This window comes from Dryobates pubescens, chromosome 31 (assembly GCF_014839835.1).
Source record: "Dryobates pubescens isolate bDryPub1 chromosome 31, bDryPub1.pri, whole genome shotgun sequence".
NCBI classification, from domain to species: Eukaryota; Metazoa; Chordata; class Aves; order Piciformes; family Picidae; genus Dryobates; species Dryobates pubescens.
Genome location: NC_071642.1, coordinates 1,208,750 through 1,231,170, shown reverse-complemented (window position 1 = coordinate 1,231,170; position 22,421 = coordinate 1,208,750). Strand labels below are relative to the sequence as shown.

At 59.8% G+C, this 22,421-nt stretch overlaps 1 protein-coding gene across 1 annotated transcript in view; it reads right to left on the bottom strand.

Annotated features, from left to right (window-relative positions):
* Positions 1–7,140: 7,140 nt before the first annotated feature.
* DOT1L (DOT1 like histone lysine methyltransferase) overlaps positions 7,141–22,421 on the bottom strand; it is a 49,370-nt gene continuing 34,089 nt past the window's right edge. Inside the window, exons 19-29 of the mRNA XM_054175117.1 lie at positions 21,649–21,774; positions 20,625–21,088; positions 19,710–19,833; positions 18,649–18,795; positions 17,149–17,275; positions 15,419–16,032; positions 14,291–14,496; positions 13,581–13,645; positions 12,244–13,194; positions 10,524–11,121; positions 7,141–7,461 (exon numbers count right to left, since the gene is read on the bottom strand). Of these exons, the coding sequence (XP_054031092.1) occupies positions 10,559–11,121; positions 12,244–13,194; positions 13,581–13,645; positions 14,291–14,496; positions 15,419–16,032; positions 17,149–17,275; positions 18,649–18,795; positions 19,710–19,833; positions 20,625–21,088; positions 21,649–21,774 (3,387 nt within the window). The 3' untranslated portion in view covers positions 7,141–7,461; positions 10,524–10,558. The remainder of the gene's footprint in view (positions 7,462–10,523; positions 11,122–12,243; positions 13,195–13,580; positions 13,646–14,290; positions 14,497–15,418; positions 16,033–17,148; positions 17,276–18,648; positions 18,796–19,709; positions 19,834–20,624; positions 21,089–21,648; positions 21,775–22,421) is intronic.

Genomic DNA, 22,421 nt, shown 5'->3' with positions numbered 1-22,421 from the left:
GGCCTGTGCCGAGGGCCCCCAGCACTGCAGGCTCTGCCCTCCTGGCCCAGCCCTGCCCTGGGGGAGCAGTGAGAGCCCGGGGGAGCAGTGAGAGCCCGGAGCAGCAGTGAGAGCCCGGAGCAGCAGTGGGAGCCCGGAGCAGCAGTGGGAGCCCGGAGCAGCAGTGGGAGCCCGGAGCAGCAGGGAGAGCCCGGAGCAGCAGTGGGAGCCCGGAGCAGCAGTGGGAGCCCGGAGCAGCAGTGAGAGCCCGGAGCAGCAGTGGGAGCCCGGAGCAGCAGGGAGAGCCCGGAGCAGCAGGGAGAGCCCAGAGCAGCAGGGAGAGCCCGGAGCAGCAGGGAGAGCTCGGAGCAGCAGGGAGAGCCCGGAGCAGCAGGGAGAGCTCGGAGCAGCAGGGAGAGCCCGGAGCAGCAGGGAGAGCCCGGAGCAGCAGGGGGAGCCCGGAGCAGCAGTGGGAGCCCGGAGCAGCAGGGAGAGCCCGGAGCAGCAGTGGGAGCCCGGAGCAGCAGTGAGAGCCCGGAGCAGCAGGGAGAGCCCGGAGCAGCAGTGGGAGCCCGGAGCAGCAGGGAGAGCCCGGAGCAGCAGTGGGAGCCCGGAGCAGCAGTGGGAGCCCGGAGCAGCAGTGAGAGCCCGGAGCAGCAGTGGGAGCCCGGAGCAGCAGTGGGAGCCCGGAGCAGCAGTGGGAGCCCGGAGCAGCAGTGAGAGCCCGGAGCAGCAGGGAGAGCCCGGAGCAGCAGGGAGAGCCCGGAGCAGCAGTGGGAGCCCGGAGCAGCAGTGGGAGCCCGGAGCAGCAGTGGGAGCCCGGAGCAGCAGTGGGAGCCCGGAGCAGCAGGGAGAGCCCGGAGCAGCAGGGAGAGCCCGGAGCAGCAGGGAGAGCCCGGAGCAGCAGTGGGAGCCCAGAGCAGCAGGGAGAGCCCGGAGCAGCAGTGGGAGCCCGGAGCAGCAGGGAGAGCCCGGAGCAGCAGGGAGAGCCCAGAGCAGTAGTGAGAGCTCGGAGCAGCAGTGGGAGCCCGGAGCAGCAGTGGGAGCCCGGAGCAGCAGTGGGAGCCCGGAGCAGCAGTGAGAGCTCAGAGCAGCAGTGGGAGCCCGGAGCAGCAGGGAGAGCCCGGAGCAGCAGGGAGAGCTCAGAGCAGCAGTGGGAGCCCAGAGCAGCAGTGGGAGCCCGGAGCAGCAGGGAGAGCCCGGAGCAGCAGTGGGAGCCCGGAGCAGCAGTGGGAGCCCGGAGCAGCAGGGAGAGCCCGGAGCAGCAGGGAGAGCCCGGAGCAGCAGTGGGAGCCCGGAGCAGCAGGGAGAGCCCGGAGCAGCAGTGGGAGCCCGGAGCAGCAGTGGGAGCCCAGAGCAGCAGGGAGAGCCCGGAGCAGCAGTGAGAGCTCGGAGCAGCAGGGAGAGCCCAGAGCAGCAGCTGTGTATTAAAATACAGACACTTTAATATAAAGACAAACCCCTCCAAAGCATCAGTTACAAATCAAGGGGGGGGAGAGGGGGGGTGAACAAAAGCCACAAGAAATTAAGTGGGAGGAGGGGAAGGGGAGGGGAGAAAACCAAACAACCAACAAACCAAACAAGCCCCAAGCCCTCCCCCCCCCCCCCCCCCAAAATCAACCTCTTAACTCTTACAGTGTGGAGAATCAGAAAGGCAGGGTGGGAATATATATATTATACATACATATGTACAGAGCAGAATTCACACTGGGCTGGGGGGGAAGGAGGGGAGGGAAGGAGAGGGAAACTTACCAGGAGGTGAAAGGAAACAACCCCAAAGGAAAACAAAATCGAAGCCAAACCAAACCAACCAAAGATAAATTAGGGGAAAATTTGGATTTTAAATAATTCAGCTGAAACCCCCCCCAAAAATAAAAGGCTAAATTGGATCAATTCATTCCCTAGGGGGAGGAGAGGGCAGAAAGCTCTGAGTGTGCTAAGGGCACAGGGGAGGAAGGGCTTAAACAAATCATAAAGGGGAGGGGGGAAGGAAACAAATCCATTGGGAAATGGATTTCCATTAGTAGTTAGAAGGTCACTAATCAATTCCTGAGCAACAGCAACCTCACCCTCTCCTGCTCCCCCAGCCCGAGGCCCACTCAGCCAGGGCAAGGCTCTCACCCTCCTGAAGAAAGGAAGAAGTAAGTGGTGGGAGTGGAAGAGAGCCCCTGGAGAAGTGAAGGTTGGTGTCCTTGGAGCACCTCCAGGAGGTTAACCACCACACAGCCACACAGGATGGGGAGAGCCAGGGGCTCCTTCTCCTTCGCTCCCAAGAGGCTTCTGACTGCACCAAGAGAAGCAACCAGGGTGGGGCTTGAGGAAGCCAGAAGGATCCCAAGTTGAGAGCTTCAGGGTTAGCAGAGTTCCAACCTGGCCACTTGGAGCCTGGATTTGGCTTCTGGAACTCTAAAACCTCCTGAGGAGGAAGTCCTCTGCCTGGAGGTGTTCCAGGCCAGGCTGGATGAGGTCTGGAGCAGCCTGGGCTGGTGGGAGGGGTCCCTGCCCGTGGCAGGGGTTGGAAGTGGATGGCCCTGAAGGTCCCTTCCGACCCAACCCACCCTGGGAACCTCTGCCCAGCAAATGTGCTGAAGCCTCCTGGCCTTGGCAAGCCCTGAAGCCAACAGCCATCAGCTCCTGCCTCCCCCTGCAGTGATCATTTCCTACACTGACAATGCAAAAGGAGAGCTCAAGTATGGCACAAGCACCTCTGGAGCTGCTGCTCCACCTCTCCCTGGCAGGCAGCCTACAAAGCCACTGCAGAAAGAGTCACAAAGGAGAGGAAGAGAGAGCCACACACCAGCACCTCTGCAGAGCCACACACCAGCAGGCACTGGGATGCTGACTGCCAGCTCTGCTTCCCACACTTCCCCAAGTTCTCTTCCCCCAGGGCTGCAAAGATAGTTCACAAAAACACTGCCTGGTGGCTTCTCCCCCAGCCTCTGCTGCTGAGCCTGCAGGACTCAGCCTGGCAGCTCCCAGGGCTGCTGTCCCCCCCCAGGCTTTTGGCTCAAGGCAGAAATGTTTCAAGTGAGTGGAGTTGGGGCAGGAAAAAACCCAAATCCCCCTCCTGGCTGCTCTGCAGCTCTCCAGCCCCTGCAGTGCAAGGAACCAATCTCATCACAAAGCAGAAGGATTTGATCCCCCAAAGACACCTCCCAAGGGCACCAGGACAAAGCCACCAAGCCCTAACCTGTGGCTCTTGAGCCAGCAGCACCCAGGGTGGGTGCTGGAAGGGCTCTGGAGCAGGGGGTGACTCCAGGCTGGGAGCTGAGTGGTTGCTGTCAGTGCTCAGAGGGCTCAGCACCCTCCCCAGTGGCCACAGGGCAGCCTGAGCCAGGAGGGGGAGTCAGGATCAGCAGCTGGGAGAGCAGCTCCCAGCCTGGCCCCCCCTCTGCCAGCAAGGAGGCAAAGCTGGAGCAGGGCAGCAGCCCTGAGCTGCCATCTGCAGGGAGCCAACCTGCTGCCCACAGCCACAACCCTCCTGGGGAGCACCCAGGGCCAGCAAGGTACCCAGAGCAGCCCCAGGTGGCAGGGACCTCACTCCCTGCTGGCAGCTTCCCCTTCACCTCTGCCACTGCAGCCACAACCTCAGCTAAGAGCTGAAGCTGCTTCCCATCCCCTGGGGGATGTCCAGACTGCTCCACACCTTCCCAGAGGGCACTGCCACACCTGCAGCACAGGATGCAGGGCCTCCTCCTCCTCCTCCTCTTCACACCAGCTCCATCTGGGCCTCTGGGGCCTCCAGCAAGGCTTTCTCACTTTCTCCCTCAGCCACACAAGAAAATCTTCTGGGTGCCCCCCACCCTGCAGCTGATGGAAGAATTGCTGCTGAGTGACTCATCCCCAGCCAGGGACAGGGCTGAGGCTGAGTGCTGCTGGAGCTCTCCCAGCTCCTGAGCCTGCTGGGGTCTCAGAGGACTCAGCCCAGCCAGCTCCAGCCAGAGGAAGCAAAGCACCAAAAAAGGAAGAGTGAGGCTGCTGCTCAAGGCTGAGGGCTGCAGTGGGGCCACAGCCTCTGCTCAGCACTGCTCAGGAAGTTCCATCTTTTTTTGGCAGGCTCTGTGCTCCAAGATGTCCTTCAGCTTCCTGACAAGTGCCCTGGCTGGCAGCAGTGGTGTGGAGGAGAGGGAAGGAGGGTGAGAGCCGCAGGCAGGATGTGCTCAGGCAGCAGGAATGCCTCTCTGGAACTGGCTGCTTGGCTTCCACCACTCCAAAGGAGCTTCAGTTATTGGAAACAGGTTTCAGACCCCTGCCCCAGCATTCCTCCAGCAGGGTCAGCAGGGGCTGCTGCTTGCAGCCAGATGGATCAGATCTCAGCATCCCAAAGCTCTTCCTTCAGGCCACCCCACAGCCAGGTGAGCACAGCCCCAGGCAAGAGCAGAAGCAAGGGGAACCTGCCCCAGGTGACGGCAAGGCCAGGCCGGACGAGGCCCTGGGCGGCCAAGGCTCCTGGGGGACACCAAGCACAGGGTGGGGGAGATGCAACTGCAGCTGCTGCTCCTCCAGCAGCTGCTCAGGCACAGCTCTCCAAGGTACAGCCACAGCAGCTTGGCCCCTTCCAGGCACCCAAGGGTCTGGAAGAAGCTGGAGCTGCCCAACTGCCAGCCACAGAACATCTGGGCTACACTGACCTCCTGGATTCCAGGACATACTCTGTACAGCTTCCACTAGAAGCTACTCTAGAAGCTACTGGATGGTCCTCAGCTCTCCCCCTCGGGGCACCGCTGCCCTCTCCCAGGCTTTTCACCTTGCTGTTGTAGCTCAGCAGGGCACAGGGCTGCCAAGTCCTCTCCCACAGGCAGAGCACAGGACAGATCCAGGCTGCCCCTCATTCCCAGGGCATCAAACCCCTTCCCCTCCCTCCCCAGCACAGGGCCAGAACAGCTTTCTGCACACAGAGGCTCCTGTGGGAGGCACAACCTGGGGAGCACCAAAAGAACTGCACTTGGGCCTAAACCTCTGCTGAGGCTGCCAAGGAAGCTCAGCCCCACTGCTGCCCCCAGCGTGGCTCAGCACCACTCCTGCTGGAGCCACACAGGGCAGAGCCTCCTTGCCTGCTTCAAGCAGGAGCCCAACAGCTGCTGGGTTCAGCCCAGCTCTGTGCCTGTCAGGCAGGGCTCAGCCCAGGGGCTGCCCCCTTGCTGGAGGGGGGAGATGGGTGAGGGAGCACCAAGTGACCTAGAAAGGATTTGAGGACAGCAAGAGGCCCCTGCTGCCCTCAGAGCACCAGGGAGGCTCTCAAAGCCCTCCAGTGTCCTGCTCCTGCTCCTTCTGCTGCTGCAATTGCTCTTCTCTGCCTGCAGCCTCCTTCCCTTGCAGCTGGCTCCAGCCTGCCCTCCGGCCCAGCCCCGTTTCCACTTCCTGGATCCATCTTTCCTCTCCCTTCTGTGCACTCCAATAAATAAATAAAATACTCATAATAAAAAAAAAGGTCTTTACAAGTCTCCTGTGCCTTCAACACCCTCAAAGAAACCCCAAAGCACGCCACAGCAACCCCCCCAGGGCCACGGAGATGTCGCTCTGTGCACCCCAGCAAGCTGCTGGGGGCAGCACACACAGCACCGGGAGGGTTCACTGCAGCAGTGTGGCAGCCTGGGGGGCTCAGCTGGAGGTGTTTTTGTGAACCACCGTTCAGATCTACCTCACCATCAAAGCAAAGCAACCACCACAGCAAAAGAGCAAAGAAACAGAGAAGCAAACTGCACTTTGTCCATCAATGCACAGAGCTGAGCCAGGCCTCAGCCCAGCAGCCACCCCCTGGCTGCCCCGAACCCAGGCAGCTGAGCACCTCCTGCCGCCTGCACCGGGGCCAGCAGCAAAGCAGCAGTTCAGCCTCCCCCCAGCGCTGGCACAGCAGGGCCTGCCCAGGCCCAGCGCCTGCACCCCCTGTCCACCGGCCAAGGGCACCCCAGGGGCAGCTGCCAGCATTCACAGTGCCTGCAGGGCCAGCAGCCCCCAGCGGGGCACGGCTTGGAGCCTCTCCTCTTCAAACCGCACTGAGCTGGCCTGGGGCCACCCCAGAGACCCCCGGGGGCTGCTCCAGGGCTGGGGGCTGAGCTCTCAACCCCACCCAGGTCACAGAGCTCAGCCCAGGCAGCCCCAGAGCAGCAGCCTGGCCATGCCAGGGACAGGTTCAGCCCTCTCAGGTCGGGGGGGGGAGGGTTGGGAGGTGAACAGAGCAGGGAGGAGGAGGAGGGGGGGGAAGAGAGCAATAAATAAACTGCAGAGGTGTCTGGGGAGTGGGTTTGGCATTGGCCAGCCCTGCACAATGCAGCACCAAGGGTTCAAACTTCGAGGCACAGTTTCGGAGGGGTGAGATAGCACCGGGGGGAGGCCCTTCCCCCACCTCTGCTGGTGGCGCCCAAGGCCTTCGGGCAGCCAGGAGCTGCTCCTCGCTCCCCTCGGCCGGCAGGGAAGGGCCAAGGCCCAGCCCCAGCCAGCAGCTTGCACGGGGAAGGGGAAGAGAAATGGCTGAACCATCACCGGCACAAACTGCAGCTGCAAGCCTGGCTTCTGCCTTTTGGTTTTTAATCCTCTTCTGGCCTTTTTGGCCTTTTTCTCTCTCTCTTTTTTCCTTCTTTATTTTTACCTTTTTCTCTCTCTTTTTTTTTTCTTTTTATTTTTTTGCCCTTTTTATCTTTTTTTTTTTTTTCTCTTTTTTTGGGGGTCCTTTTTATCTTTTTTTTTTTTTTGCCTTTTTCTCCTTTTTTTTTGCCCTTTTCTCTTTTTTTTGGCCTTTTCTCTTTTTTTTTGGCCTTTTTCTCCTTTTTTTGCCCTTTTCTCTCTTTATTTTGGCCTTTTTCTCTTTCTTTTTTGCCTTTTTCTCCTTTTTTTTTGCCTTTTTCTCTTTTTTTTTCCTTTTTTTTTCTCTTTTTTTTTTACCCTTTTCTCTTTTGTTTTTTTGCCTTTTTTTTTTTTACCCTTTTCTCTCTCTTTTTTTTTTTACATTTTCCTCTTTTTTTTTTTGCCCTTTTCTCTTTTTTCTTGGCCTTTTTCTCTTTTTTTTTCCTTCTTTTTTTTTTTCCATTTTTTTTCTTCTCTTTTTTTCCTTCTCTTTTTTTTTTTTTGCCTTTTCTCCTTTTTTTTTTTTTAAATCTTTTTCTCTCTTTTTTTTTTTTCCTTCTCCTTTTTATCTCTTTCTTTTTATCTCATTTTCCTTTTCCTTTTCATCTCTTTTCTTTTTCCTTCTCCTCACTCAGATTCACAGTAAAAACAACCCCAAAAACAAATTAAAAAGCCCCCAACCAAACCCCAACAACCAAAACCAAACCCCAAACTTTTTGCTCTGTGGTTTAGGTCTTTGAATTAATTGTTGTTGTTGTTGTTGTTGTTTTGTTTTATTTTGTGTGTGTCCAGTAGTAGTAAGAGAGTAGAAACCCCTGCACAGGCCAGGTGAGCACCTTTCAGTGGAAGCTGAGTGAAGTTGGTCCACGTTGTCCTTGCATAGGTCACATTGGGTTGAGGTAGAAATCCTTTAGTTACCTGCACGACAGGAGGAGAGGAAGAGACTCATCTCAATCAAAGGCAGAAAGCTCCCAGGGGCATCTCTACCCTGCTCCAAGACCTCCTCCTCAGCCAGCAAAAGGAGGAGCAGCAGCAGCAGCTCTTCACCCAAGTGCAATCACAAAGGATGCTGCCAAGAGGGGCAGGCAGGCAGCCCCCACCCTGGCTGCCTTCTGACACTGGCACCACCTGGAGCCCTGTGCCAGGCCTGGGCTGGGGGGGAGAAGTGGTCCCCAGCTCAGTGCTTCACCTTTCCCCAGCACACACTGAGCTGCTTGGAGCTCAGAGCAGCCTGAGGGAGCACTGTTCATAGACCCATGGAATGGGTTGGGTTGGAAGGGACCTCAAAGCTCAGCCAGTTCCAACCCCCCTGCCAACCTCCCACCGGCACAGCTTGCTCAAGGCCTCATCCAGCCTGGCCCTGAACACCTCCAGGCAGAAGGCAGCCACAGCCTCCCTGGGCAGCCTGTGCCAGAGCCTCCCCAGCCTCACTGTCCACAATTCCTTCCTCATCTCCACTCCAGCCCTGCCCTCCTGACAAGCAGAGCAGGTTTGTTTCACCCCCAGATCCAGCTCTCAGCCTTGGCTCCGGCCAGGCTCCAGGTGCAGGTGCCCAGAGCAGCCAGTGCCAGCACTCAGCCACCTGCCCTGTGCCCAGCAGTCACAGGCAGCAGGGCCCCCACTGGGGTCCCTCTGCCAGACACCACCTGCTGCCAGCAGCATTTCTGCTCCACAACCCAGCTCTGCCATCCAGCTACTGCTCTCCTGTCACTTCTGTGCCTCTCCTGTTCTGCTCAGAACCTTTTGGGTACCATCAGAGCTGAGGCTTCAGAATCCAACCCAAGATGCCCTCAGTCCTGCTCAGACCCTTTCTGTTACACCACAGCTGAGAGCCAGAGTCCAGCCCGAGATGCCCTCAGTCCCAGGGCAGGCAGCAGAAGGCTTCCAGGCTGTTCTTGAGTCACTCACAGGTACCAAACCCCAGCCTGACCCTCCTCACTCCTTCTCCCCTATCTGGTTCATTTCCAGCCCATTCTATCAGCACATCACAGCAGCTCTCTGCTGGCACACAGCACTCCAAGCTCCTCCTCAGCCTCTCTTTCACGTGCAGAAGGATGCAGGTGGTACTTAGGTGGCTCACAAAAGCCCTGCTGAGGCTCTGTGGGTGGCTGTGGAGCAATTTGCTGATGAAGACACCACAGAGAATGCAGAGTCAAGAGAAGCTCTCAGGTAGGTTGTAATTGAGTCATGTTTTATAAGCAGCAAAGAGCATTCAACCACATTCTGTACACAGCTGCAGGAGCAGTGAACAGCAACAACATCACAGACCCCCAGGAGAAGCAGGGAGGGAGCTCTGGGGCCTCACAGACTGGTTGAGCTTTGCAAGCAAGAGGTTGGTACAGCAGGATGCCAGCAGAGCACTGGCATCAACAAGAGTCCCCAGCTCCACGGTGGCACACTTGGCTCTGGAGGTGCTCTGAAGACACTGAGATAGCTGCTCCAGGCTCTGTGTGAAGCATGGACCAGCTCAGCCTGCAGACTGCCTGTGTGCCCACTCCCAGCCTGCCCAGCAAAGCCAGTGAGGGGCAGGGGAGCATCCAGCCAGCATCTGGGGGGGGGCTCTGTTGCTGCCAGCCCCAGCAGGCAGGTCCAGCAAAGCTTCAGTGCACAGAGCAGACCCCAGCCCTGCTCTGCTGCCTGGGGTTGCCTTCTCCAGGGAGGGCTTAGGAGGGTCTCCTCCTGCTCTGCTCTGCCCTGGTGAGACCACACCTGGAATGCTGGGTCCAGTTTGGGGCTCCCCAGGTCAAGAGAGACAGGGAACTGCTGGAGAGTCCAGTGGAGGCTGGGAGGATGATGAAGGGACTGGAAGCTCTCTGCTGTGAGGAAAGGCTGAGAGCCCTGGGGCTGCTGAGCCTGGAGAAGAGAAGGCTGAGAGGTGACCTGATCAATGTCTATAAATATCTGAGGGGTGGGGGTCAAGAAGATGGTGCCAGGCTCTGCTCAGTGGTGCCCAGTGACAGGACAAGGAACAAGAGGCACAAGCTGGAACCCAGAAGTTCCACCTGGAGCTGAGGAGACCTTCTCTGGTTCTCTGCTGCAGGAGGCACATCAGCTGCAGTGCAGGAGCAGCCTGCCTCTGCCCTGCAGGACACAGCTGCAGCTTGGAAGCTGCAAGAGTTTTGACTCCCTGGCTGTGTGGAGCAGCTGCTGTGGGCTGACAGCAAAGCCAAGGCCACCCCTGCCAGGTGCAGGCACAGAGCAGCACCAGCACACAGCCTGACACCCGGGGGGCTTGTGGAGGGGCAACAGTCTCTGTCGGGGGGCAAGGGGAGGGGAAGAGGAACTCAGCAGTAGGAAACCATCACTGCCAGGAGCTGCAGAAAAGCACACCTGGAAAGCAGACATTTCTGCAGCAATGAACAAAGTGACCTCACCCTGAGCACAACCTTCCTGCCAGCTGAGCCAGAGCCACCCAGAGAGCAGCCCTTGAGACCCTGAGTGCCACAGCAGGCACCAAGGCTCTGCCACCAGAGACCCTGAGTGCCACAGCAGGCACCAAGGCTCTGCCACCAGAGACCCTGTGTGCCACAGCGGGCACCAAGGCTCTGCCACCAGAGACCCTGAGTGCCACAGCAGGCACCAAGGCTCTGCCACCAGAGACCCTGAGTGCCACAGCAGGCACCAAGGCTGTCCAGCCTCTGCCACCAAGGATCCTGACTCCCACAGCAGGAAGCACCAAGGCTCTGCCATCAGAGGCCCTGAGTGCCACAGCAGGCACCAAGGCTCTGCCGGCAGAGGTCCTGACTCCCACAGCAGGCAGCACCGAGGCTCTGCCGGCAGAGGTCCTGACTCCCACAGCAGGCAGCACCCAGGCTCTGCCGGCAGAGGTCCTGAGTGCCGCAGCAGGCAGCACCGAGGCTCTGCAGCCTGCGGTGCCCTCCTGCAGCGGCAGGGAGCCCATCCCCAGGCTCCCTCTGCAAAGCAAGCAGGTCAGTCAGCACCTGGCGCCCCGGGCGCTGCGGGGGGCGCTCTGGCCTTACCTTCCAGCACAAGAACTGTTAGCTAAGCAAGCTCCTTAGCGCGGCTTAACCCCCGAAAGGTGCGGAGCGTAAGGAGGCTGCATGCCAAGGGCCACCCACACGGCCGAGGTGCCAGCGGCGTCGGGCGCCGCCTGTGCCAGCGCCAGGCGGGGCAGGGGAGGGTGATGGACTGTAAAGGAGGGGCGAGAGGCTTTGTGCTGGAGAGAAGCTAGCTTGAGAGACAAAGAAGCGTTAGCAGGCTGGCCGGGAGCGGCGGAGGAGGGCGGCAAGAAGGCCTCGGCGGGCGGCAGGGAGGGGAGGCCCTGCAGCAGGGCGGGCTCGGGGTTAGGAGCGAGCAAGGGGGGAGGGGGAGGCAGGGAGACGTTAGGAGGGGGATGGAAGACAGACTGCGGAGCCCGGCCGGGGGGCTGCGCCGGTCTGCTCTCGCTAGATGAGACCGGATGAGAGGAAGGGGGGGGGAAGGATGAGGATGAGGTGCTGGCAGCAGCCTGCAGAGGGTTTAAGCTCAGCACTGTGCTGCTAGAGACAGCACTGCTGCTGAAAGTGGCTCCAAACTGATGAGCAGAGGAGGCAGAAGGCACCGCATGGTTAAAAATACCTGCAAACAGGAGAGAAAAACTCAGCTTCAGCAGGTGGCCTTGCACAGTCCCAACAGTGACAAGAGAAACAAACCAAAAGAAAGCAAAACCAAACAAACCAAACCAAGGACAAAACAACAGCCAAATGGTAAGTTACAGCCCCAGACAAAACTATGCAGCATGAGAAGGCAGCAAGCAATGAAGAGAGAATGGTGCAGGCCAGGAGGGACAGAAGGTTTCACACTTACCTTGCCTACTGCCAACCTCCAAATGGCCAGGCCCAAGAACTGGCAGTTCTAGAGCACACAGGCAGGCCTGGGAGGAGGCTGGGTGGTCTCTAGAGTTGTTTTAGCTGAAGAGTCAAAGTGCTGCTCTTGCCACCCTCCTGCTTCCCCACTTACAGGGCAGCAGAGGGGAGAGTCTGCATTTCCAGCCCATCTAAGTGCTGAGAGATGTGAGAGTTAGGATTTCCACACGTGGTGCCTGAGTGGTTATGGACAGGCAAGGACAAAACCTGCCGTGGCCACTGAGCAGGGTCAGGCTATCTTCTAGTGCTGCCAGCTCGTCTCCAGCTTGGGCCACAGAAGCCAAGCCCTGCAGGATCCCAGAGGTGCAAGGTGCATATGGCATTGCCCTTCCTGGCAAAGCAAAGTCCAGTCAAGAGCCAGAATGCTACCCAATCCCCAACACCCTCTGCTCTGCAGAGGCTCTGATGTCCTTCCTGGATCCTGCTAAATCCATTCAAGGCCTAATCTCAACCTTGACTCAAGCTGACAAGTTAAGAGATCCTTCACTCGGTACCAGTTCAAACCCTTTACCTGCAGGCAGACCTAAGTTGGTTCCAACACAGCCAACCTCTGACCAAGCAAACCTTAGGCAATCACAAAGCCTGGGTGCATTCTCTCAGGGAGGTGAGAACAAGCTCAGCTAGCAGACAAAGCTCAAGAGATCTCCCTGTGGGGAACTGAACTCATCCTAGCATTTCCAAGAGAGAGAGAGAGAAAGAGAGAGAGAGGAGATTGGTTATGTGGGACAGATCTGCTTCGCATCCTGCAGCAACCAAAGAGGCTTTCAGCCCTGGAGAGGCAGCGTCAGACTTTCCTTCAGGCCCTGTCTTAGACCAGAGAAAGAGTTCTGCCTACCTCCAACTGTTCCACCTGTAACCCCAGGTGAGAAGTTCCCCATAGTGTGAGAATTAGTCAGTCTGGTTGCAGCTGATGACACGTGGACCAGACTGGCAGCAGCTGGCATTGAGTTAAATAGGGACTGCAAGACTGAGGAGTTTGTCACCGAGTTGAGGTTGGCTTGCAGGGCCATGGAGCCCAGGGGGAACTGCGATCCAGTGCTCAGAGTGTTCAGGAAGGGGTGGTGCGGCTGCACGGAAGATGCTGGGCCGCCTGCCGCAGGGCCGGCAGGAGGAAGGCTTTTGCCGTTCAGAAGGCCACCGGAGGAGACAGCAGCAGAGATGAAGAGGTTGTGGCCGTTCTTGAACTCCACCTCCCGGTCCCTGCCCTTGCCGAGCTTTCCGTTGTGCTGCGCGGAGCCCTTCTCCGGGCAGGCCGCGGCGCGGCCGCCGCCGTCGCTCGGCTCCTTGCCTTTGCCCCCTGCCCGGCTCAGCTCCTCTCCTTTGGCGCTGCTCAGCCCCTCCAGCTGCCTCTTGCTCAGGAAGGGGTTGGGCTCGGCCATCCCCACGTCTTTGCCCCGCTGCGACTGGAAGGGCAGGGGGCAGCCGGCCGGCGCCGCCTCGGCAGCCTTGTGCGGCAGGGAGGCCGCGTCCACGAAGCCGTGCAGCGCCCCCTCGGCCGGGAGCCCCCCGGCGTAGCTGAAGCCGTTGGTGGAGTTCGTGCCGGGGCTGAGCCCATCCGCCCCGGAGGAGGCCAGGGCCAGGCTCTTCCTGGCGTGGGCCAGGCTGTCCTCGGGGGGCGGCCGGAAGGCGAAGAGAGAGCCCTGGCCCAGAGCCGAGGCTGCCTGCAGGGAGCTCTCCGTGGGTTTGGTCAGGTTGATGTCGGAGATTGGTGAGAAGGTTGACTTCCACTTGCTGCTGTTCATGCCCTCGCCGCCTGGCGCCGGCTTCCTCCCGGTCAGGCTGCCCCCTGGTGTGGAAGAGAATGCCTGTGTCAAACCCCAGCCCTGACTGGAGCTGCTCCGCAGGGCTCATGGACTGGGCTGGGCTGGAAGGGACCTTCAAGATCCCCCAGCTCCAACCCCCTGCCGTGGGCAGGGAGGCCTCCCACCAGCCCAGCTTGCTCAGGGCCTCATCCAGCCTGGCCCTGAACACCTCCAGGCTGGAGGCAGCCACAGCCTCCCTGGGCAGCCTGTGCCGGGGTCTCCCCACCCTCACTCTAAAGCATTTCTGCCAGCAGAGCTCTGCTGTGCTCAGCAGCTGCTAACAGCCTCCCAGTGACCAACAGCTTCAGGCAGTGGCAGAGAGCCACCCCCAGGCCCCAGTGCAGCCAGTGCCCAAGGCCCTCACACCTACCGTTCTCAACAGTCTTCTGTGGGGATTTGCTCTCCAAGGATATGGTGGCAATTTTCCTCTCGATTCTAGTGTGAGAAGAAAAAGGTTAGGGAGCCCTGATGGCAGACCTGTGGCACACTGACCCTCACTACCCAGCATCCATAACCCCCCTGGGCAGCCTGGGCCAGGCTCTCACCACCCTCACACTGAGGAACTTCTTCCTCTGCTCCAGTCCAACCCTGCTGCCCCTCAGCTCCAAACCCTTCCCCCTGGGCCTGTCTCCAGACCCCCTCAGCAAAAGTCTCTCTGCAGCCTTCCTGCAGGATCCCTTCAGGTCCTGGCAGCAGCTCTGAGGTCCCCCTGGAGCCTTCTCCAGGCTGCACAGCCCCAGCTCCCTCAGCCTGTGCTCACAGCAGAGCTGCCCCAGCCCTTGGAGCATCTTTGTGGCCTCCTCTGGCCTCACTCCAGCAGCTCTGTGTCCTTCTCCTGCTGGGGACATCAGAGCTGGAGGCAGGACTGGAGGTGAGGTCTGAGCAGAGCAGTCTCAAGGGGCAGAATCCCCTCTCCTGCCCTGCTGCCCACAACTTCCTAAACCTTCCCTCCTCCCCCTTCAGCCACATTAAGATGCTTGGCCTACTGTGAAGGGAACAAAGAAGGTTTAAGACACCTGTGCAGCACGGAGCAGTGTTGGCAGCTCCCAGGGACAGCTGAGCCCTGGGTCAGGCCCTCACCTGCTGCTGTTGTGCTCATCTTCAGAGCCCTGCTCTTCATCAGAGGTGAGTGGGGAGTAGTGGACTCCGTTGGTCTGCAGGAGAGGCTTCTCCTTCTTCAGTACTGGGGGTTGGTCATTGTCCTGGTAAGGAACAGGAGAGTTCTTCAGGGAGTTTTCAGGAGAGGAAATGGCTGTTATTTCTAAAGGCTGGTTAATGTTATTGACCTGGGCAAGAAGGAAAGAGAGCAGTTACAGGTGAGAGGATCCCCTCAGCAGCAGCCTTAGCTTCACAGATCAAAGCAGAATGGGAGGGCTTGGAGGGGACCCCTGGGGATCACCCAGTCCAACCTCCCTGCCAGAGCAGCATCACCCAGGGCAAGTCACACAGGGATGCATCCAAGGGGGTTTGGAAAGTCTCCAGAGAAGGAGACTCCACAACCTCTCTGGGCAGCCTGCTCCAGGCCCCCAGCACCCTCACACCAAACTCCTCCTGGGCTCCAGTTTGTGCCCCTTGTCCTGTCCCCGGACATCACTGAGCAGAGCCTGGCTCCTGCCCTTCACACCTTTTACCAGCATGAATGAGGGCCCCCTCAGGCTCCTCTGCTCCAAGCTGAAGCCCCAGCTCCCCCAGCCTGTCCTCACAGGGATGTTCCACTCCACTGCACAGAGTGGGTTGGGCTGAAAGTGACCTTAAAGATCACCCGGCCCCAACCCCCTGCCCCGGGCAGGGACACCTCCCACCGGCCCAGGCTGCTCCAGGGCTCATCCAACCCAGGCTGCAACACCTCCCACCGGCCCAGGCTGCTCCAGGGCTCATCCAACCCAGGCTGCAACACCTCCCACCGGCCCAGGCTGCTCCAGGGCTCATCCAACCCAGCCTGCAACACCTCCCACCGGCCCAGGCTGCTCCAGGGCTCATCCAACCCAGGCTGCAACACCTCCCACCGGCCCAGGCTGCTCCAGGGCTCATCCAACCCTGCCTGCAACACCTCCAGGCCTGGTGACTCCACCACCTCCCTGGACCCGAGCACTCCTGCAGCAGCCAAACCCTCCCTCGCCCCCAGCCCTGCCCCTCCTGACGCCTGTCTGCTCTCCCCCGCCGCAGAGCAGCCTCCCCAGGCCCTCTGCTGCCCCTCGTGGCCCTCACCATGGAGCTGATGTTGAGGGGGGAGCCCGAGGGCTGGGCGAAGAGCCCCGAGCCGGCGGGCAGGGGCTTGCGCTTGGGGGAGACGCCGGGGGCGCCGCCCGGGGCCCCGGCCGAGGATCTCTTCCGCCGGCCTCGCTTCTTGCCGTCCGGCGCCGGCGCCTGCCCCGCCTCCAGCCGAGCGCCCGCGGGCAGGGGGCTGTGCTTGCTGGGAGGGGACTGTTTCACATGTCCTGCATTAGGAGAGATTGTGAAGATGATTCTTCTCTTGGCCTCGCTCTCGGGATCTGCAAACGCTGCCTCGGGCTGCGGGTCCCCCTTCGATCCTTCGGCAAACATCTTCTGAGCGTCGGCGTACTGCAGCACCCCTGCCAGGCTCTGGGCTGTGCCGTTTAACCTGGGGCTGCTGGAGTGCTGGGGAGCAGGGGAGCTTTGCCCAGAGTTCCTCGACTGCATCATGAGCAAAGGGTGCTGTGGAGTGGCACTCCGAGACCCCACTGAGTTAAAGAGACTCCCAGAGTCCTCCAGAGCTGCCTGGTCAACACTATGGTTAAGATGGGCTGGGCTGTTTGTAAGGTTTCCATTGAGTGCCACGGAGCCAGAGGAGTAAGAAAAACCTGTTGGAAGGGAAAGCCATAAATCATTGCTCCTGCTGAGGGAGAAGGCACAGTGCTGGGGGCTGGCAGGGCTGGGGGCTGGCAGGGCTGGGGGCTGGCAGGGCTGGCAGGGCTGGCAGGGCTGGGGGCTGGCAGGGCTGGCAGGGCTGGCAGGGCTGGGGGCTGAAGATCCCCCAGCCCCAACCCCCTGCCAGGGGCAGGGACACCTCCCACCAGCCCAGGCTGCTCCAGGCCTCATCCAGCCTGGCCCTGAACACCTCCACAGCCTCCCTGGGCAGCCTGTGCCAGGCTCCCCCCAGCCTCACTGTCAAAGATTTCCTCCTGATGTTCTCCAGGTGAATTCCCTGCCTGGGAGTGGCTTCAGTCCTCTCTTGAGGCCTTGTCTCTGGGCTCTCAGAATGGCAGGGGGGAGGGGAGCAGGGGTTTGCTTTACACCCAGGGGTCTGACACTTGATTGGTTTGACAGAAGACTTCAGCCAAGGCCTTTGCCAGGAGCAGCACAACCCCCAGGTGGTGAGCACAGAGCACAGCTCCTGGAGCTGGAACCTGCTTTGCCTGGGCCACAGCATTTCCATGTCCTGAGCAGCTAAAGGCCACAACTTCAACAGATGGCCAAGTCCAGAGCCAGTGTCTGCACTCAGAGCTGTCCCTCCCTGCTCCCAGTTGACCTTTCTGCCTACCCAGATACCTGTGGCTTTACAGCTGCTCCTGATGGGCCACTGTGACCTGCATCAAGAAGTTAATGTTGCTGTTAAAAACACTCCCCCCAGCCTGCCAAATACAACACTGCCAGCTCACAGCATTACTGTGCAGCACTCTGCTGGTGTGCCAGGCTGGGGAGGCAGGAAAGTCTTAATCCAGAGAGCAAACTGAACCAAAGCAGCTGCTGCTTGTCCCTGCAAGGTGCTGCAGTGCAGCTGAAGGCACAGCAGAGCAAGACTGCAGGCCAGGATGCAAGCCAGGCTGTCTCAGCTCACCACCATCCACGGCTCTTTGGTCTCCTAACAAAACACTCCTTGACCTAGGCCTGAAGGAGCTGCCAGGGAGTGCTTGGAGAGCTCTGACACCTGCCCTTTGGGTGCTGTCAGGAGATGGCAGCTTGGAGGAGGCTGTTACCTGAGGTAGCCAGAGCCAGTGGCTTGTTTCCAGCAGCATTGCTTACACCATTATGAGAACTAGCACCAATCTGCTTGTCAAGTGTGGAGGAGTCTCTGCTCTGATGAACTGGGCTGGGTGTGCTTCTCTGTGGAGAGAGCAACAGGCACTTCAGTACAGGAAGGCAGCAGCTGAGCCAGGAGCCACAGGCAGCAGAGGAAATGCAGCAGGGGAGGTGGCTCTGCTGCCTCAGTGTCCCTAGGCTCTGCTTGCTCTGAGCAAAGCCCAGCTCAGGCTGGCAGGGGACAACAGCAGCACTGCCCACAGCAGAGCCCAGCAGAGGCACACAGCTCTTCCTGCCAGCTCTGCCCAGGCCAAAGCCCACAGCTGGGAACAGATCCTGGACTCCACACCAGGAGACAACTCCAGCTTCCCAAACACAGGGTTTGAGACAAGCACCTGGGGATGGCCTCTAAACTGACAGCTCTCAGGTGAAAGCTGCTGAGGTCTCTGCTTTGGGGACAAAGCTCAGTGAGAAACTGGGCCAAGCTTTCTCTGGCACTCCCCTGGCCCTGAGAGCAGCCTGGGGCACAAAGGGCTGGCCCCAGCATGCTGCAGTTGCTGTGTGCTGCTGCAGAGCAGTGGGGCACAAAGGGCTGGCCCCAGCATGCTGCAGTTGCTGTGTGCTGCTGCAGAGCAGTGGGGCACAAAGGGCTGGCCCCAGCATGCTGCAGTTGCTGTGTGCTGCTGCAGAGCAGTGGGGCACAAAGGGCTGGCCCCAGCATGCTGCAGTTGCTGTGTGCTGCTGCAGAGCAGTGGGGCACAAAGGGCTGGCCCCAGCATGCTGCAGTTGCTGTGTGCTGCTGCAGAGCAGTGGGGCACAAAGGGCTGGCCCCAGCATGCTGCAGTTGCTGTGTGCTGCTGCAGAGCAGCCTGGGGCACAAAGGGCTGGCCCCCAGCATGCTGCAGTTGCTGTGTGCTGCTGCAGAGCAGTGGGGCACAAAGGGCTGGCCCCAGCATGCTGCAGTTGCTGTGTGCTGCTGCAGAGCAGCCTGGGGCACAAAGGGCTGGCCCCAGCATGCTGCAGTTGCTGTGTGCTGCTGCAGAGCAGTGGAGCACAGAGCAGGTGCCACAGCCTGAAGGATCTGTTTGGGCTCATCCCACACAGAGGTGCTGGACACCTCTGAGGTGAGCAAGCTGAGGCACAAGGATTTGCCTCTCTCAAGGGCATGCAAGGAACAAACTGACTGAGGTCTGACCCTCTCCCTTCACTGCCACAAGCTCTCAGCCTCTGCATCTCTCCCACCCAGGCAGCTGCTGAACACCCTTGAGGCAGCTCCTTGGCTCTCCTTTCTGGCTCAGACCCCCACCCCCCACCCCACAGGTCACCTACAGCCCACCAGCAGCCTCCCCCTGAGGCATCAGTGAAGATGAGCAGCCCAGGAAGGGTTCTGGAGCACCCCCCAGTGCCCAGAGCGATTGGGAGGGAGGGATGGGAAGTGTTGACAATCCCTTACTCACCACCTTCTCCACACGGCTAGGGAGCACCACGCTGGCCAGAGGGATACTAACAGGGAGCTTATTGGGCTGCACTGTGCTGAGAGGAATGCTGATGGGGAGGCTGGTGATGGTTTCTCCATTACTCACAGAGGTTCTCTCTCTCAAAACCTGCAAATCAAAAGAGAGAAAGTGCAATTCTTAAGCACAGGGAAGACCTTTGCAGCTCAGAGGTGTTGCTAACCCACAGCTCCTTCCTGCTCTGTGCTCCCTCTCCTTCTCCTGAGCAATTCCATCACTGAGTGGTGACTGCAGTCACAGAATCCCCCTGCTGCTGTGCTCCTGCCACTAAGCTCATCAGCTCCAGCCTTCTACCCCACACCTCCTTGACCACTGAACCATGTCCCCAAGTGCCACATCTACTCATTTCCCGAGCACCTCCAGGGCTGGGGACTCCACCACCTCCCTGTGCCAAGCCCTGGCCACTCTTCCAGGGAAGAAATGCTTCCTAATGTCCAACCTAAACCTCCTCTGGTGCAGCTTGAGGCCATTTCCTCTTCTGTCCTCAGTTACCTCAGAGAAGAGGCCAACACCAGCCTCCAGCCCCCCTGCCAGAGCAGTCACCCAGAACAGGCTGTCCAGGATGACACTCAAGTGCAGCAAGGCAGAGGCAGGTTGGACATCAGGAGGAAGTTCTTCACCATGAGGGTGGTAAAATACTGCAACAGGTTACCCAAAGATGTGGAGCAGACAGTCAAGGTCAGACCTGGTGTGGCCCTGAGCAGCCTGCCCTGGCTGGAGGTTACCCAAAGATGTGGAGCAGACAGTCAAGGTCAGACCTGGTGTGGCCCTGAGCAGCCTGCCCTAGCTGGAGGTGTCCCTGCTGAGTGCAGGGGCTTGGACAGGATGAGCTCCGAGGGTGAGCTTGGAGGGTGCCTCCCAACCTGATGCATTCTGTGGTGCCCCCCATGGCAAGCAGGGCACAGGGAGGGGCAAGGCTGCATTCCCTGCCTGGGCCAAGGAAGCTCTTTGAGCTGCTGGGTGCCAGATGTGTGCAGCTGGGCAGAGCAGGGCTCCTCTCTTACCTTCTCGGCTGCAGAGGGCAAGGCTGTGGGGGAGGAGGGCCGAGCTTCCTGAGGACTCAGCTTTATGCCATTGGACAGAGCAGGGCTGGGGTATGGGAGGCCATTCTCCTTGGCATGCTCAGCTCTGCAACACAGAAGCACACTCATCAGCACACACAGGTTAATTGCTCCTCCCCTGGAGGCCATCCCTGTGCCACCACTGCTGCTTGGCTTCCAACAGCCAAGCTCTGAGCGCTGCCCAAGCAGGGGCAGAGAGATGTGGAGGCTGCTGCAGGAACAGAGCTGCTCCAAGCGTGCCCTGGCAGCTCCTCCCAGGTAACTACCCACAGGACAAGGGGAGATGGCCTCAAGTTGCACCAGGGGAGGCTTAAGTTGGAGGTGAGGAACAATTTCTTTGCTGCCAGAGTGGTCAGGGACTGGCACAGGCTGCCCAGGGAGGTGGTGGAGTCCCCAGGCCTGGAGGTGTGCAAGAAACCTGTGGCCATGGCAGCTGGGGCCAGGGTTTGGTGGCCAAGGAGGTGTTGGGCTGAGGGTTGGGCTGGGTGACCTTAGAAGGCTTCTCCAACCTTCATGATTCCATGGTCCTATAAACCTCCACTCTTTAGAAGACTTCTCCACAACCCAACTAAACCTCTGCTATCAAACCAAGCCTCAGCCCTCCCCTCTCACAGGATGGGTTGGAAGGGACCTCACAGATCAGGCAGTGCCAGCCCCCTGCCACGGGCAGGGACAGCTCCCCCCAGCCCAGGCTGCTCAAGGCCTCATCCAGCCTGGCCTTCAGCACCCCCAGGGAGGAGGCAGCCACGGCCTGGGCAGCCTGTGCCAGCATCCTCACTCTCAAGGACTTCTCCCACCGGCTCCAGTCTCCACCTGCCCTCCCCAGGCTTCCATCCCTGCCCCCTCCAGTTCTCTCACCTCTGAATCTCGCTGGTGGTTGCTTTCCCATTGACTCCATGGTCCTGGTTGAGATGTCTCCTCAGGGCTATTTTAGCTGGGGAGAACCTGGTGTAGTCAGGCAGGGCCAAGCTGCTCATCCTCTCTGCCTTCTGCCTGCTGCCGTGGCTGGGGGTGCAGGGGACGATCTCCTGCTCCAGGTGGGAGCTGGGGTACTGGGGGGTGTTCTGCTTGGAGGAGGGCCTGCTGAAGCCCTGGTGGATCTCATAGGGAGCAGCATGGCCGTTGATGGAGAGCTCAGGGCTCATGCCATTGATGTGGGGCATGGGAAACTTGGAGCAGTCCAGCTCCAGCTGGAACCTGCCGTGCTCGGGCTCGGGCTTGCTGCGCAGCTGCGCCGCCAGGGACTCCTCAGGGGGGGTGTAGGACTTCAGCTGCAGCAGCTCCTGCTGCCTCTGGCTCTTCTCAAGCTCCACGATGCTGATCTGCAGAGGAAGAGGAGGGTTAAAACCCACACTGGCCATAGGCTCAGGGAGGGGCAGGGCTTGGAAGGGGCCTCTGGGGCTCGTCCAGCCCCAGCCCCCTGCCAGGGCAGCAGCGGCCGGGGGGGGCAGAGCTCCTTGGGCCCAGGAGGCTCAGGCTGGTGACTGGGGGCAAGGGACATGGGGTGGGAGCTGGAGGCTGACCCAGGACACCAGAGCACACAGGCAAAGCAGCAGGGCTCCCTCTGCACCAGGTCAGGAGGGGAGAAGGATTCCCTCTGCACAGCACTGCCAAGGATCCCTTCAGGTGCTGGCAGCTGGCTCCTCTGAGGGCAGCCACAGCCTGGCCTTCAAGTCTCCTAAAACCCTCTGAGCTTCATCTTGGGGGGGGAAAGAAGGGGGAAAAAGCCAAGACAAGGACCAGCCTGGCTCAGCCTTCAACATCAGTCACAGCCCCTCCACTGCCCACTGCCCAAGGGCTGCCCCAGGGCTGCTGCCTGCCCCCCAGGGCTGCTGCCTGCCCCACAGGGCTGCTGCCTGCCCCTTTGTTCCTTGCTCTCTACCTGCAGTTCCAAGCAGTGCTTTTGCTTCTCAGAGATCTGATTCTTCAGGGCCTGCTTCTCCTTCAGCAGGTTCTCCAGGGACAGTGTTGACCAGTCCAGCTTCAGCTCCTCACACCTGGCCTTCAGCTGCAAGGACACCAGAGAAGGTCAAGAAGCACCTTCCAGACACCCTCACCCCACCCCAGGTGCCAAGCTGCACCCCACACACCTTCCAGCTGGGCATATGCCAAGAAGCTTCTTGGTCCACCCAAAGCTCCTCTCAGCTTAAACCAAATGCCCCCAAAATGCTCCTGAGGTCCCCCCAAGAGGTGGCCTGGGTCCTGCTAAGGGCAGAGCTGTCAGCCTCCCTCCCTAACCCCAGCCACATCCAGACCTCCTCCTCACCTGCCTTAACAGCTCTGAGTTCCTAAGCTGAACTCAAGAGTTCAGGCTACAAACCACAGAATCCCAGCATGGGCTGGAAGGGACCTTCAGGATCCCCCAGCTCCAGCCCCCTGCCCTGGGCAGGGACACCTCCAGCAGCCCAGGCTGCTCCAGGCCTCATCCAGCCTGGTCCTGAGCACCTCCAGGCAGGAGGCAGCCCCAACCTCCCTGGGCAGCCTGTGCCAGAGGCTCCCCAGCCTCACTGCCAACAATTCCTCCCTCCTCTCCAGTCTCAGCCTCCCCTCTCCCAGCTCAAAGCCATTGTTCCTCACCCTGGCACTCCCAGCCCCTGTCCCAGGCCCCTCCCCAGCTCTCCTGGAGCCCTTCAGGCTGCTCTAAGGACAGAGGTG